The sequence below is a fragment of the Pteronotus mesoamericanus genome, unplaced genomic scaffold, assembly GCF_021234165.1.
Source record: "Pteronotus mesoamericanus isolate MK-2021 breed Mesoamerican mustached bat unplaced genomic scaffold, CSHL_Meso_final contig_221, whole genome shotgun sequence".
Classification (NCBI taxonomy): Eukaryota; Metazoa; Chordata; class Mammalia; order Chiroptera; family Mormoopidae; genus Pteronotus; species Pteronotus mesoamericanus.
The window spans coordinates 4,169,545-4,185,758 of NW_026555092.1; the positions used below are offsets into that span (position 1 = coordinate 4,169,545).

Below are 16,214 nucleotides of genomic sequence, written 5' to 3' on the forward strand. Positions count from 1 at the left end.
GTGGGAGGAGAGGGATCCTGTCACCCGGGGCCTGGAACACAGGCTTCCTAAATATTTGGGATGTATTCACCTGGCAAACTTGAGTGTTCATCAGATTCACCTGGGTGCCTGGAACACAGGCCTCCTAAATATTTGGGATGTATTCACCTAGCAAACTTGAGTGTTCATTAGATTCACCTGGGTGCTAGGCCGGCTCTTGAAGTGACGAGTCAAAGGGAGAAACGAAGCCGTCAAAGGAGGAAAGGAAATGTGTTTCTAAGGGGATGAAAACTTTCCAAAAAGTTGACCTGGAAAAGGCAGCTCCATCTAACAGGAGTTTGGGGAAGTAGTCGCTTTGGCAAAGGGCAATGAATCCTGAGGCCGCAGATTGGGAGCCGGCGGAAAGAGCTTACTTGCCTCCCTAGGCAGGCTGAAGGTGTGAGGTCACGGGGCGCAAGGCCAGCAGCAGCTGCGAGGCCTCGCCCGAACTGCGGTGGGAGACAGTGTCAGGCTCCAGCCCACTGGGGAGATTTCTTCCCCCGCCTCCGGAGCAGTAACTCCGGATCCTACCCTCCGCCAGCGCCTAGGCCACGCCCCCGGGGCTGGGTCACGCCCCTCTAGAGACCCCGCCTCTTAGTGGCCCCGCCCCTGGGTCCCACCCGGAGGTTTGAAGCAGCTCGGGCTGGGGCGGCCCCAGAGTCGCGCTCGAGGCGTGGGGTGGTGCTGAGAAGCCGGGACTGTCCTGGAAGGCGCAGAGCGGCGGGAGGCCACTCCAGAGCACCCCGGAGCAGAAGCAGCAGCCGCTACCAGTGTCCGCGGAGCCCACCGAGCTGGCCATGGCGTTGTCGATGCCGCTGAACGGTCTGAAGGAGGAGGACAAAGATCCCATCATTGAGCTCTTCGTCAAGGTGAGCGCTCGCACGCGGTCCAACGCTGCTGAGCCGACCGCGCCTGGCCGACTGCGGGGGGCGGTGTCCCTGGGCGAGGGACGCTTATCCGCCCCTGCGCCCCCGCAGCGCCCCCGCGCGGCGCCCAGCATCCGGGGATGAGAGAAGCGCTGCTCTTGCACCCCCGGCCCATTGTCTCGGGGCCACCCGCGCCTTCCCGCCGCCGACGTTGGTCCAAGGAGCCGGGGTGGGACCGGGACCGCCGAAAGCTAGCACTCTGGGGCTGTCGTCACCGCCTTGCGCTGCGCGGGCTCCGGCGGACGCCAGACGGTGGTCCCGCGCCCCTGTGGGACTAGCTGCTCCCTCTCGGGCCCCGGAGTTCCTGTCACCACACCAGCCCGGGCTCCGGGCTCCCGACCCCCCCCCGCCCCCCATTCCAGTCCTCAGCCCTCCAATTCCACCCCCAGCCAGGGAGCCGAACCCTCGAACCAGTGGGGAAATGAACTGAACTTTGGACGCTGTCCGAAAGAGCATTTTTCTCGCTGATATGAAGCCGTAACTTTAATTTTCCATGCTATCTTAATTTATTTCTTTTTAAAAAAGAGAGCAGACATTCCTGGGCTTCCGGAAAAGCCCGAGATTCCCAACTTGGGTTTTCCTGTGTTAGGTATTTTACCACCATCTGGTTTTCTTGTTTTTCAAACGCGGAATGTTTTGTATGATGCAACATTTTGGCTGCTCCCCTCGGTGTTGCTGCCTCGGGAAGATTGTGTGCGCTCTTTTGTTTTGAAAGAAAAGCTGGTGAGGGAGGGAAAGAAATTAATAACTTGTCTGGGCTTTAGAGGGTTGATTTCCCTCTCGAGTCTCTTCAGTTGTTATATCCTGGGACTACCTTATTTGCCTACAAATACTATCCCTGTCCCTTTCTTTCTTTATTTTTGTAATATTTTTCGTTGAAGCAAAGGAGAGAGTAGAAGTTAAGAACATCTGGATCCAGCTGCCTCCCTCAAAACTTCTTTAAAATCCTCTAGATCCTTTCAGTCACTTACTGTAGCAGACTCATTCAGAGCTAGGCTCTGAAGGGAAAGCTAACAGAAAATCAGAACAATTTTGTTCGTTTTTTCCTGAGGTTTTTAATGAAGGACCCTTTTAGTGAAGGGAAGACATTAAAGGGTGTGTTTGAGGCATGGAGAGAAGACCTGATCCACAAAGGATCACAACAGTGTCAGTTTTAGGATTTCCTTTAGGTTATCAGTTTTAGAAACATTTTGGTCTAGGAAACTGAAACAGGAGATAGGTATGGAAACCCCAGAATATCTCAGAAGAGTCTCAGTTACTTTGGGTGGCAGATAGAGTACTCTGAGGTGCAGAAAATGTAGGAAGGAAGCTGAAATCAGAGAAAGGAGTGGAAGGCATGAAGGGCGGGCCAGCGATGAGTGTTAAATATTTTTTACTGAGCGAGGCACAGGTGGGAATTTCCAGAAACTCAAACAGTATATCTACTAAAAACAAACAGAAAACGTGATACTTAATGGTGAAACTGTAGCAGTAGCATTAAATCTAGGCTCTGATAAGCGTACCATCAGTAATGGTTGCTCTTCAGTATTGTACTGGAGGTCCTAGTCAATACAATAGGGCAAGAAAATATGAAGTCTATGAATTAGAGAGGAAGAGATCAATGCTCAATGACCTGCTTACTATTAATTTAACCCTTAAATTAGGAGGACAGGGAGGAGGTGCATTTGTTTCCCCCAGGTGAGTCACTTGCATACCCCTTCCCAGTTTTCCAGATTTGTGGTAGATCAGTATTATTATTTACTGAATACAACTCATTTCTTAAAAACCGTAGCTTAGCCTTAAGTAATAATACCTGTGAAATTATGGGTTAGGTGTAATTCTTTTAAGTATAACGACAAAAAAATATTTGTGAACCAGCTAAATCATCCTGTTTACCACTAGTTGTAAGCCTTTCTCACAGGCCTTGGTGGGAGAGAACCAGGGTTCAAGCCACAGTTCTTTCCTCGCTGGCTTGGTTGCCTTGGGCACGTTGTTTTCCCTCTCGAAGACTGACTTTTCTTGTTTGTGAAGAGGTGAAATGCTTTTGGCTGCCCTGTGATTCAGCATAGGCAAAACTGTGTACTGCTGTAAACCAGGATAGTTGTTTCAAAGGGAGATTGCGGGGGGCAGATAAATTGTGGTAAAGAGTATTTTTCATTTCTTCTGAAAACCTATATGCTGGAAATGCAAATGGGGGAAAATACCCCTGTAAATGTCATTATTTTGAAAGCAGCGAGGGGGCAGAACCATGGTTGTCCAGTGTTGTTTTAAACAGTGTTAATTATTCCGCCACAAGGTTCCGTAGCAGAAAACTATTGTCTATACTTAAAGCACCTGAGTCAAAAATATATTGAACCTACCTGTGTTGGTAGCTTTACATGTCAGAGAAATAGGCTCGGACCCAACTAGTGTGACTGGACTCAAAGCTACAGTTCCCTTTCTTGTGAGTATTGCTTTTGGGATTCTTTGCCTGTGAGTCCAGTGACTCCTCATTCCCTGTCTAACAGCAGTTGTCCATTTTAGGGTAGGGACCTGCGCAGTAGTAAAGAGGCTTGCCAAGGCAGTCATCCTCAACAGTGAGAGAATGCTCCATTCCGCCACCCTGAGGGACCTGATAGGCGTATATTTCCATAACGCCAGCCCTGCTGGGAACCTCCAACCGATGAGGTGAAGTTCAAACCCTTTAGCCAGGGCCTAGAGCGTTATCTGACTGCTGCCTGGGTTTCTAATCCAATTTGTTCACTTACTGGTTGTGTTTCCAAACATGTTGCTTAAACCTTTCTGTGCCTCATCTGCGCAATTGGGATATTAGTAGACCAATCTCATGGGATTAAATTGGTTAATATATGTGGCATAGAACAGTGACTAGTACACAGTAAGCAAGTAAATGCTAATTGTGTTGTATGTACATATTTAGATGCAGATCCCCCTACTGGTAAGTAAGGAATTGGAGTGGTGGTTGTGGGAAAAAAAAAAGAAAAAGAAAAAGAAAAAAAAAATTGTGCTGAGTGGTTTAATACATAAGAATAGCTGTTTCTTTTGAGATATTTGGCAGGGTTTCCAATGTGCTTGGACCCTACAGCCAGACTGCTTGGCTTAGACCTGGCTTCCAGGAGTGTCAGGCAAATTTCGTAAGTTCTTACTACCTTATTTCCCTGACCTCTAGTATCAGGATAGTAATAATAATTTTATAGGGTTGCTGAGGGGATTAACTGGTAGTCTATGTGTATTAATTAGGGTAGTCTAAGCTGTAATAAATAATCCATGCCAAACAATAGATCAATTAAGATAGTTTTTTTTTTTTCTTGCCTAGCAGCCCAGTTAGGGTGTCCTAGAGGTTGGGGTGGCTTTCCTCCTTAGAGTTGCGTAGGGATTCAAGCTCTTCCTCCCCCACCCCCCGCCCCTCCAGAGCGTTGGCGTCTGAGTAGTCAGAGCTGGTGACTGAGAAGTCCTGGTTGCAGCCAGCAGGAGGTGGAGAGTATGGAGGAGGCATGTTTCTCTTAAGGGTCCCAGCCCAGAAGTTCTACCTTTCACTTCCTTTCATACTCCACTGGGGACAACTTAATCACATGGTTCCATCTAACTGCAAGAAATGCTGGAAAATGTGATCTAGTCATGTACCACCCTATGTAAAGCTTTAGAAATAGTGCTTGACACACAGACCACTTATTTTTGTTTTTGATGATAATACATTCTTAAATGTGGGCTTCATTAATAGGATTCAGGGATTCTGTAAATCTATGAAATTACATAAAAGATTCTATGTGAGGTTTTCCCCTGCAGATTCCTAACCCAAGGGTTAAGAACCATTTTTCTAAAAAAAGTAAATGGTAACATTCTGATTGTCAAGCATAATTCATATAAGCAAAGTATAGAAGAAAGTTTGGGTTAGATGACCATTCAAGTCACTTCTGTTTGATCATCTGTGACTTATACTGGCATGAATTAAATGCCTAATATCGAGTTAGGTACTATGGGAGATTTAAGAAATGTTTCAAAATTTCCTTTCAGTATATAAATTTTATTGGAAAGAAAACAATATATTCAGGGGTGACTGACCTGTGGCCTGTGGACCACATGCAGCCCAGGATGGCTGTGAATGTGGCCCAACACAAAATCGTAAATTGAATTAAAACATTATGATATTTTTTTGTGATTACATGTTGCCAGTATTTAATGTGTGGCCCAAGACATCTCTTCTTCTCCAAGTGTGACCCAGGGATGCCAAAAGGTTGGACACTCCTGCATGGCACATGCTTAAGAGGTCCAGTGTGGTTCACATTAAGTTGGGCTAGGAGATGGGGAAGGATGAAGGTAGGTTTGAACTTGACCGTGAAAAAGCGGGTGAAGTAGTTGGATGTGGAAGAGCAAAGAATGGGAATGTTAGTTGTGACATCATTTGTAAACTCCTTTTGCAGGGACCAATAGGTAGATTGATAATTTTGAAAGAAGGAACCAGGAATGATTTAAATCCATAGTGCCAGGGAGACAAGATATTTACAAGTTGAGGATGAGAACCTGACTTAAGTTTTTGCTAATACGTACGATTTTCCTAGCCTTGCTTGTTCTCCCAACACTTCCCTGTTTTATGGATTGCTGTCTGTTCAACAACTTTCCAGTGGATTTGGGAAGGTGCGAACGGGTCACAGAGGCGGGCAAACTGTTAGCTGCTCTGCCAGTATGAAGTGGGAGTTCTCCATGTGTTGTTTCAGGGGCAGACATCAACCTTCCCTTTTTAAAAAACACAGACAAGTGAAATAAAATTCTTGTAGGAAATGATGCGGAGAACTTTTTCTCATAATTGAACACACTCGCTCACCATCAATATAGTGTTACCATGGATGTAATTGGTTTGTCATTCATTTGAGGTTTTCAGAGGGGAAAATCCAGGTGATAGAAATGAATGTAAAAACGTGAAGTCAACGGGAACTCTGTTTTTGCTAAATTTTGTCTGAGCTATTACTGAAGATCTAACAATGCTGCTGTTCAGAAAGGCCACGGTGATAATTTTGGTTAAGTGTAAAAATCTGAGAGAAAGGGACCCGAAAATGGAAAGAAGAAAACCAAAAAACAAGAGACCTCCGAGCCAAGGGGACTGAACACATGGGAGTCCTAGCACAGCATTAAATCATAGAAGAGAGGCAAAGCAGAGGACCCGGCAAGGCCGTCAGAAAAGCCGCATTTGGTTTGGGAGGATACTTACTGAGACGCCTGGAAGCCAGTCAGAAGGTGATGAGCAAGACTTTCCCCCTTCCTGTTCCCTTAGAGTTAGAGCCGTGGGGCCGCACCGGTGCCTGCTGCTTAGGGAATTAGTCCTTAAAAGGGAAATGTGTTAGGCAGGATGGCAAATGTGATTAAGACGGGAATTTAGATTTCGCTGGGTTTGCCTGTTTAGGAGGCTGTTGTAGAGAATGGAAAGGGAGTTTCTGAAGGAAAATAGCATTTAGGTCATGATTACAAATCACTCAAGTATGATTGAACAGAAATCTAAATTTAATTCGGGACATCAGTTTGTGAATTTTCTTGGAACTTTTCATTGTGTTGCCTTTTTTTGAGACTTGGCTTTTATCCCTTAGTGCTCAGTACCAAATATCAGTACAAGGAATATCAAGGAGCCTTATTTGGTTTGTTATTTTCCGTTAGGTAAAATATAAAACCAGGAAACTTTAATAGTTGAAATTTATGAAAATAACAACTTAATGTAGCTAAATAAGACTATATCTGATGCCTATGCCAAAGATGGACTTAGGAGCATCCTACATTTTAACGGTAATATTTTGAAGAAGTAACGGTATTAGAGCCAGGGCCAGGCTCATCATGAATGTATTTTGTTTCATAGACTTTTTTTTTTTCTTTTCTTGAAGCTGAATACAGTGTGATTGTAAGCAAGGGGTATAACAGGGTTTCCCCCTTTTTTGGTAATAAAATGATTATTTCTAACTTTACATGTAAAATAATTCCTTCTTATGAAAAGGGTTTCGTTTTCATAATAGAATTGTAAAAATGTCAATCAACTAACAATTTAAGTATTGAAATTTATCACCATGCCGCATAGCTATTTATTGGTATATGTGAGAGAAGACAAAAAGAATCTGAAGAAACATTAGAGAGTACAATACCAAAAAATTTGTTGAAAGCTGAGGTAATTATGAACTTTTAAAGATATATAAGTTCTGTGCATGTTTTCCCCTAACAACAAGTTACTTTATTTTGGACATGGAAACCAGGGGGTAGACTGCTAGGGTGAAAGTTCATTAAAAACTGAAACTAGCTGAATGAGTCTGTTGTGCTACTTGGGAAAATGGAAGAGTGGTAGCTGTGAGACCAGACTACATAGACTAATCAAGAGAAAAAGGTGATTAATTAAATGAAATTTTGACTTTGAATATACATATGCCCAAGACTGAATTGAATGAAGAGTGCGAAGTTCTGTATTGATATTCTAGGTTACAGCGCAGTTTAGTGAACACAGGAGTTTAAAATTTCGGTTTACCCCTGGCTGGCGTGGCTCAGTTGCTTGAGTACCAGCCTTCAAACCTAAAGGTCACCAGTTCGATTCCCAGTCAGGGCACATACTTAGGTTATGGGCCAGGTCCCCAGTTGAGGGCATGCAAGAGGCAACAGATCCATTGATGCAGCTCTTGCACATTGATGTTTCTCTCTCTCTCCTACCCTCCCTTCTATCTAGAAATAAATAAAATCTTTAAAACTTTGGATTAAAAATTAGGGCTCGCTGAGTCTTCATTAAATCAGGTAAAAACTGTTGATAATCCTCAATAACATAGACTTCATTTACATTCTGTAATTGTCAGCAGAAGCCTTGATTGCAAATATACTTTTTAAAAGAATGGCTTAGTTGCTCTGGCTGGTGTGGCTCGTTTGGTTGGAGTGTCATCTGGTACACTGGTACACTAAAAGGTCATGAGTTTGATTCCTGGTCAGGGCACATACCCAGGTTGTGGGTTCAATCCCTGGTTGGGGCGCATATGAGAAGGCAACCAGTCGATGTTTCTCTTTCTTGCCCTCCTTCTTTCCCTCCTCCCCCTCTCTCTAAAAGCAGTGAAAAAATGTTCTCAGGTGAGGATAAGAAAATAATAATAAAAATAAAAACAATGGCTTAGCATAAGTAGTAGCTAACCTTAATCTGTTTTAGTTTAAATGTTGGCCCTAAATTTGAAAAACAAATTAATTTCCTTTTTGCTTCCTAGGATATTCATTTGTATGTATTAGGTTTAAAAATGTTTGGGTTTTTTTCCCAATTATAAAATCATTATAGAAGCAAACATTAATTGAATACTTTATGGGCAACCTAAATAAGATAATTGACTTAGAAGTGAGTAAAGTCTTGACATTGTATGCTAACAGATGAAGGGTAGTTTGAATTACTGAATCTACTAAGTATGGTGTATTATCAGTTGTTTAAAGAAACTTTATTTTTTCCCTTAACAGTTGTCTGTCATATTCTGTAATTTTTATCTATCTAAAATAAAGTGTATACTTCTTGCCTCAAATTTTAAGTGGATCCTACTTTCTCTAGTTGTTTATTAAATTAGATATGAATTTGTTTATCTGGCATTCATAGTTTTCAGATTATGATCCCAATTTGTGTTTCCAGTCTTATCTCCCACTGCAGCTATAGATTTACCTCACACTCTAGCTAGTTGGTCCTGAACATGCCATGTACTTCTTTGCCTTCATGGAAGATTTTTGCTGGTGTTTCCTTTATTTGAAATACTTTTGGCTTCATTAACCTCTTCCTCCAATTCCAATGTCTGCTTGCTAGAATAACATATGTTCTTCTTTCATGCAATCATGTAACAAGTACTGAGGCACTCTTCTAGTGGCTGGGGTATATCAATGGACATTATGGTGTTCATATATTCAGTTGGGGGTGCAAACAAATGTATGTCTACAAATGATAAGTGCTATGAAGAAAAATGAAATGGGATAAAGAGTATAGAGAATGATAGGGCGTGCTGTTTTCTATTTAACAGGACATTCTGGTAGCCTTGTCCAGAATAGTATATAGGAGGACAAGGGCCAGAAGCAGGGAGACTAATTAGGAGGCTGTTCGGTAATTCATGCATGAGATGATGGTGGCTTGGATTAAGGTGAGAAGTAGTCTGACTCTGGATATGTTTCTAGGATGGATACATGTTTCCTGATGGATTGGATGTACAATTTGAGAGAAAGAAGTCAAAGGTGATTCTGAGATTTTTTTGTTCTGAACAACAAGAATGATGAAATTGTCATTAACTCAGATGGGAAGGCTGGGGAGAGCTAGTTCTGATGGGGAGGAAATCAGAAGTTTAGTTTTTGACATGTTAAATTAGAAATACATATATTTTATTTATTTATTTATTTAGAGAGAGGGGGCGGGATGGAGAAAGAAAGAGAAACAGCAATTGGTTGCCTCTCTCACGTGTCCCAGCAGGAGATCTGTCCTGCAGCCCAGGCATGTGCCCTGACTGGAATCGAACCAGGGACCATTTGCGATGCCTAACCAAATGAGCCACGCCAGTCAGGGCAAAATTAGAATATATTAATAACTCATGGAACCTATTGTTTAGTAGGAGAAGCTTATATTAAAGAAATACACAAGGACACTATATAATTACATTAAGGACAAGAACAGGGAACCTTGAGAAAGAGTGACAGGAAACTCAATTTAGATGGAAGCTCAATGGGGACTTCTCAGAAACTACGATAAATTCAGCCAAATGAGAGTGTGCCTACAAGGAAGCTAGTTGGAGGCCATGGCAATCAAGAAAGATGGTAGTGGCTTGGATTAAGTGGTGATGGAGAGAAGAGAGTGGATTTGAGATAAATTTTGAAGGTGTAGTCACTAGGAAGATGTTAAAGAAGGAGTTTTGTGTAAGAGAGAGGTGTGAGAAATGACTTAGGTTTCTAATTAGAATCACTGATTGCTAAAGGTGCCTTTTGCTGATATGGAAGGGGAGTAGACAATGTTCAGTTTTTGACTCGAATTTGAGATGACTGAGATGTCAAGTGGAGATGTCTACCAGAAAGTGGGTTACACAGATCTGATGCTCAGAAAGAAGTCTAGGCAGGGTAGGGAAATTTGAGACTTGATATATAGTATTTCAAGTATGTGAGAGCACTGTGGATGAGTAAAGAGTAGGGAAAATGCCCAGGACCAAATTCTGAGGAAATTTCAACACTTAGGGGTTCGGTAATGAAGGAGAACAAAAAGAGTTGCAATAGAACAGTGATGGGAAGGCGAAAACTATGAGAGTGAAGTACCAAAGAAGCTAGAAGTTTTTAAGAAGGGAGGAGTGACCAGTTGTGTCAAGTTAGACGAGAATCTATTTCATTTATCAGCCTGGAGGTCATTGGTAACTGTACGAGTAACAGCTTTGGTGGACTGGTGCTGGGGAAGCCATGGTAGAGAGGCCGGAAGAGTGAATAGGAAGTGAGAGGAAAGTTACTGTGTAAAGCCAGCTCTAACAGGAAACTTGGCTAATTACAAGAGACAGGTTGGTAGCTGGAGAGGGATATATGTCAAGGGAAAACATTTTTTTAAAAAGTATGAGCCATAAGAGCTATAATGTTGGAAGGAACACTGTATACACCATCATGTTACAGGGGAAAATATTTCCCATGAGTCATCATAACATTGCCAGGAAGATCTGGTTTGTGTATATTTAGAATTGTTGCTTATTCCCACTGACTTATATTTTTGTTGCATTCTTCCAAATGCTGGAGTAGTTCATATTTAATTGGCATAACACATACTTAATTGAAATAACACAAACATTTATGAGGTGCTTGCTGTGTACCAGACACTGTGTTAAGTGCATTGCTTGTATTAATTCATTTGATTGTTCTTTAATAAAATGTTTGCTGAAGGAGTACTCAGACACTTTTTTTCCCTTGCATAGGATTGATTCTAAGAGGAGGCTTGTGGGAAAAGAAGAAATAAAATATCATATGATTTGGTAAAAACAAATGCTTATTAAATTCATAGAAATAATCACACAGGAAGCCAGAGAAATAGGCTGAGAGTGTGACGCAAGTCATTGGGCTTAGTTTACATTAGCTGTTCTGATTTAGTGCCTCAACATGACTCTTACTTGGCCCTAGCCTGGTGGCCTGGTTGGTTGGAGCATCGCCACACACACCAAAAAAAAGGTGGTGGTTTCCATCCCCTGTCAGGGCACATACCTAGATTGCAGGTTCTATCTCCAGTCGGGGCACATACGGGATGCAAATCGATCGATGTTGCTCTCTCTCCTCTCTCCTATCTCTCTCTCTCTCTCTCTCTGTCCCTCCCTTTCTCTCTCTCTAAAATCAGTAAAACATATCCTCAGATGAGAATTTTTAAACTGATTAGAACAGATACTATGCTTGATCTTAACCAAAAGGCCAAGAAGCGATCAGATGAGAATTTTTAAAAAATGACTCTTAGATTGGGTGAACAGATTTACTCCGCCCCCCGCCCCCTGCCCTCGCAAAATCAAAAAGATTGAAGGGAGAGCCCATGACTGTGTTCTGGCCCTGAGTGTGTGTCTTGACAGCACAAGGATGAAGAGCTGCAGTCTTTGTCCTGAAGACTCAGCACAAGGGACCCTGTGCTAGATTATAGTGTCACCTTGATATTGCTTGTAAAGGTTCTTTCTGTCCTTTGTAATATCTGAGCTCCAATATTCCAAAGTCAGGACCAGGGGATGATTTTTGAAGTATCATTTGTATTCCCCATGTAAGGCACTAGGCTATGTCAGAGTTGAAGATGGTTGTTAGAATTAGTGTGTCAAGGAGGCAGCTGAGTTGTCATTTGGAAGTTGTCAGAGTGTAGTGACAGTGTTTCAAGTCTGGTTCTACCTTCCACTAGCTGCCTTAGTGTCCCATTGGGGCAGTCAGTACTATCTACCTCTTAGGCTTTTGTAAATATTAGGAGAGTTAATATAAGAACAGTACTTAGCATTTGACACAGTAAGCACTCTTCTTCTTATTCCTTGGGCCCTTTGGAATGCTGAGTTAAGACTGTATTGGCTCATGGTTACCTTATATATTCAATATATGTGGTTTTAACCTTCAGGATGTTATTAAGAGAAGCATCTGCCAGGCTGTCTCTAGGTAGGGAACTTTCCATTCTTTATCAGAGGAGCAGGTTCAGTGCAAAAAAAGTTCAGGATTAGACTTGAAATTTCTTCCTGAATTAACCTCAGTGAACCGTGATCCCGTTGACATTTACTGGGTAACTGGACAGTCAGAGTGGACTCTGCCATCTTAGATCGTCTGCCTCAGCAGCTCTTTCTGGACTTGTAGCTAAGGTTTAGAGTCCAGTATTAGCAGGAATATTTTTCTTGTCCTTTTTTCTTTCCAGACCCTTTTTCTCACCCTCCTCTGCCTTTTTTGTAAGAGCACCAAAGAGGTAAAGGGTAATCTATGGCATATAGGACCTGGAGGTTCTGCAGAAGTTCTTTCGAATTATGGATTTTCCACATATATATATTTCACTTAGCTCACTGTGCTACACTACATTGCACTATTCCTTGATTTTTTAAAAAAATGTTTTTTAAATGTCTTACTAGAGAGAGGGAAAGGTAGAGAGAAATAGAGGGAGAGAAACATCAACGTGTAGTTGCCTTTCATGCGCCCCCTACTGGGGACCTCGTCCACAGCCCAGGCATGTGCCCTGACTGAGAATCAAACTAGAGATCCTTGATTTGTAGGCCAGCACTCAATCCACTGAGCCACGCCAGCCAGGGCTATTCCTTGATTTTTATGGTGTTTCTTTATAAAGTTGAACTGGTCATATATTCACTGGCATTTATCTAATCATTTCTTTAGGGGAAATGCAGGAGAGGTTAGGTTCTTTCTATTTAAGTAGCAGAAGAAATTGAACTTTTGTTTATAGGTTTATAGGTTTTAGGCTTAATAATTTTTGAAGGGTAAGGGTAGAAAGGGTTGAAGTCTCCTAATTCCTAATTTATTTCTAGACCCTAAGATTAAGTAAACTTTTTTCACCTTATCCCACAGTGGAATGATGATAAAACTCTAGAAATTTAGCATGACTATAATTGATAGATAATGTAAGGCTCAGAAAGTGACTTTAATATCCTTTATTTTATACTAAAAATGTAAGCTTTTGGAAACAGTTTATTCCGATGTAAGATACAGTACACTGACACATAAGAATGAACAGCAGGTTTTTGCTTTTCTGTTAAAGTCAGGATAATAGTCATAAGATAATAGTGTTATGGTCCAGGCACCAACACATATGTGCCAAACCCTTTGCATGTCAGCTGATTGAATCCTCACATGAACTCTGAAATAGGCACTATCAATACTACTTTCCACATGAGGCTTGGAGAGGTCATTGCTGGCGTGTGGTCGCAGGGGTAGTGAGTAGCAGTATTGGGGTTTGTACCAGGGTCTTTGTGATCCGGAGCCTAACTCTTTACCACTAAGAGTTTTTAATTTGTTTATATTCTTTTTCTCTATTTGAAACTTGAATTTTTACCTACCAGAGTTTTGTTTTTACTATTTGTTGTTCTTAGTCACTCAAACATTTAAAAAAAAACCTGAGACTGTTTAAATATATTTCTAAAACACGCTAGCAACCAGTGAGCAAAGATGGTTCCTTAGATGAGTTTTGTTGCTTTCGGATTTTTTGGTTAAATTTGAAAGGAAACTGTAAAGTTTCCATTACCTCACCTCTGTGCATTTTTGGGACCTGGTTAATTAGTATTTTATGAAGTACTTTAAAGGGATTATTTATAAACTTGTTGAGGAGTTTGACTTGATCATCACATATTTCATTTTAGAATTATTTTCCAATTTAGAAGTGTTAAAGCAGTCCAAGTTTTTTAAAAAATGTACAAAGATGTTAATATTTTTTTCTGTGTGTGTGTGTTTAACCTCTCCCTTCAGAGGAGCCTACACTAATCGTTGCATTGTTAATAGAAAAAAAGCAAGGAAGTTTCTTTTTGTGGACAGAGGAAATGGCTGTTAGTTCGGGACTTTATCCATATTAGGAATAAACTAAATATAGATGTGTAATCCAGGAGTGAAGTCACATCTATAAAGTTTCTTTTTCTTTTTTTCTATAAAGTTCCTTAGGCAGAGTTAATGAGATCAGCCAGTGCTTTGGAATCTGGGGTTTTTTGTTTCTTCTCTTCTTCTTTTATTTTTTTCTTTTAACTTTTGGCTCACTTAAACAGTTATGAAGCTGTTTAGTCTTATGATCTGCCTTCCTTTGTCCCTTAAAAAAGTCCAAACCATTTACGAGGATTTTTTCTTTAAAACACAAATAAAAAAAAGAAAGATGTGCTTTGTGTATAAAGAATAGTTGCTTATGGCCCTTTTGGAGTCAGATTGTAGTGTGTTAGTTTCTTTAGTTTTTTGGCCCTTTGGATGTTTTCCTATCACCAGTTCTTTCTCCTTCTCTGTCACTCGAGTTGTTTTTATCCCTAAGTCTTTTTCACGTATATTTTTACTGTGAGGCTAGACTCTGTTGCCTAGTATAAGAACCATGTTTTACTTAGTATTTTCTTGGTTTATTCAGTTTTTAAGTCAGATCTCAGTGTGGTCACGTGGTAATAGGATTCTTCTGATTGGTTATAGATATTGTAGAACAGAATGAAGGAATAAATCTCCTTTTGATGGCCAAAGCACATGTTGTTTCAAATAAATACTTTTAAAAACCCCTCAAAAGCATTGTTATAATAACTTTGGTGCTCCTCAGAGAGCTCTTTGCAAGCATGCCAAAACGTTCAGGCACTTAGGAATGTGCTGTGCTTCTGATGAGAAGGATAGACCTATATGGCATATTTTTCTAGAAATATTTTGAGACACAATTAACTCTGTAAAAAGTTTAGCTTAACAAAGGATTTCAAGGGTTTTAGTTCATGAAATCAAATGCCCTCCTAAGTTGAATTCAAATATCTTGTTTCTTTTTCTTTTTAGATTTTATTTATATACTTTTAGAGACAGGGGAAAGTAGGGAGAAAGAGAAGGAGAGAAAGATCAATATGGGAGAGATACATTGATTGGTTGCTTAACATCAATGTGTGAGAGATACATGGATTGGTTGCTTCTCACATACCCCCAACTGGGGACCTGGCCTGCAACCCCGACATGTGCCCTGACTAGGAATCAAACTGGTGACCCTTCGGTTTTAGGCTGGTGCTCAATCCACTGAGCCACACCAGCCAGGGCTCAAATACCTTCTGAATCCTTCTTTGACCCTCAGTAGAGCTAATCCTTCCTTCTGTCTACAGTACTTTGTGCGCTTACACGTTCTGCCCCTCCTTTGGATCATTCTTATTCATATCTTTGTTCCTGGCTAGAATGTGAATTCCAGGAAATCAGGAATCATGGACTATTTTCTTCATCTCTTATATCTTCCACCTAACACAAATCTTGTTATCTAAGAAATAACTCATAAAGTCAGCAAATACCTCTTAGTGTTTGTTTCCAAATTGGTATGCGTAGTCTGTGGATAGAAGCGTGTAGAGAGCGTTGTCTCTTTCTGGTGTTGAAGTCTGTATTATTTCACAGTAAAATACCAGAGATAAAAATAGTATTCAGTTACTGAACATAAGACATATAATTTGGGTTTTTTGACCAGCTGCTTAGTAGATAGATAGCCATTGATCCAAACTTAATAACAGATTGGTTTAGAGGTCTAGAATCTTCATATTATATAACTGGAAGACCAGGTTCAAGTTCTCATCTGAAAAGTGGGTGTGTTTCTTAGAAGTGATGTCCAGTCTAGCCCAGATTTATTTTATGGACTAAAGTAGTCTTAGTCTTGGTTGTCTAGGCGCAGGCAGAAAGTTGAGACCTGAGATTTCAAAGTTGGATACAGATCATTAAATTCTCATAATTAGAAGCAGTTTATTAGACAGAAAATATAAATGGAGCTAATAAAAATTCTTGGTAATAAGGGGTGGGGGGCAATTTGCCAGAAAAATGAAAGCTATTTCAAGAGTGAATTCTTTGACTAGAAAATATAGTTTTCCAATGAACAGCCTTAAAAATAAAGGGAAGGGTTTTTTTTTTTTTTTTTTTTTAATATCTAAGAAAAACAGATGCAGAACTATTCTCAGTTAAAATTTGCTTTAATCATATTTAAGGCACCTGTGCATTGAAATGGTACCAAAACCACGGCCCGAGTGGCTCAGTTGGTTGGAACTGGATCCGGTAACTGAAAGGTTGCCATTTGATCCCTGGCCCAGGCGCGTAAGATCCCCTGTCCAGGTGCTTTTGGGAGGCAACCAATCGATGCTTCTCTCTCGCATCTGGGTTTTTCTCTCTCTCTTC

At 41.1% G+C, this 16,214-nt stretch overlaps 1 protein-coding gene and 1 pseudogene across 1 annotated transcript in view; one reads left to right on the forward strand and one right to left on the reverse strand.

The window, feature by feature from the left end:
* The first annotated feature begins 624 nt into the window (after positions 1–624).
* Positions 625–16,214, forward strand: part of CLIC4 (chloride intracellular channel 4) — a 61,401-nt gene continuing 45,811 nt past the window's right edge. Inside the window, exon 1 of the mRNA XM_054571748.1 lies at positions 625–887. Coding sequence (XP_054427723.1) covers positions 816–887 — 72 coding nt within the window. The 5' untranslated portion in view covers positions 625–815. The remainder of the gene's footprint in view (positions 888–16,214) is intronic.
* On the reverse strand, positions 11,218–11,321 carry LOC129069507 (uncharacterized; annotated as a pseudogene).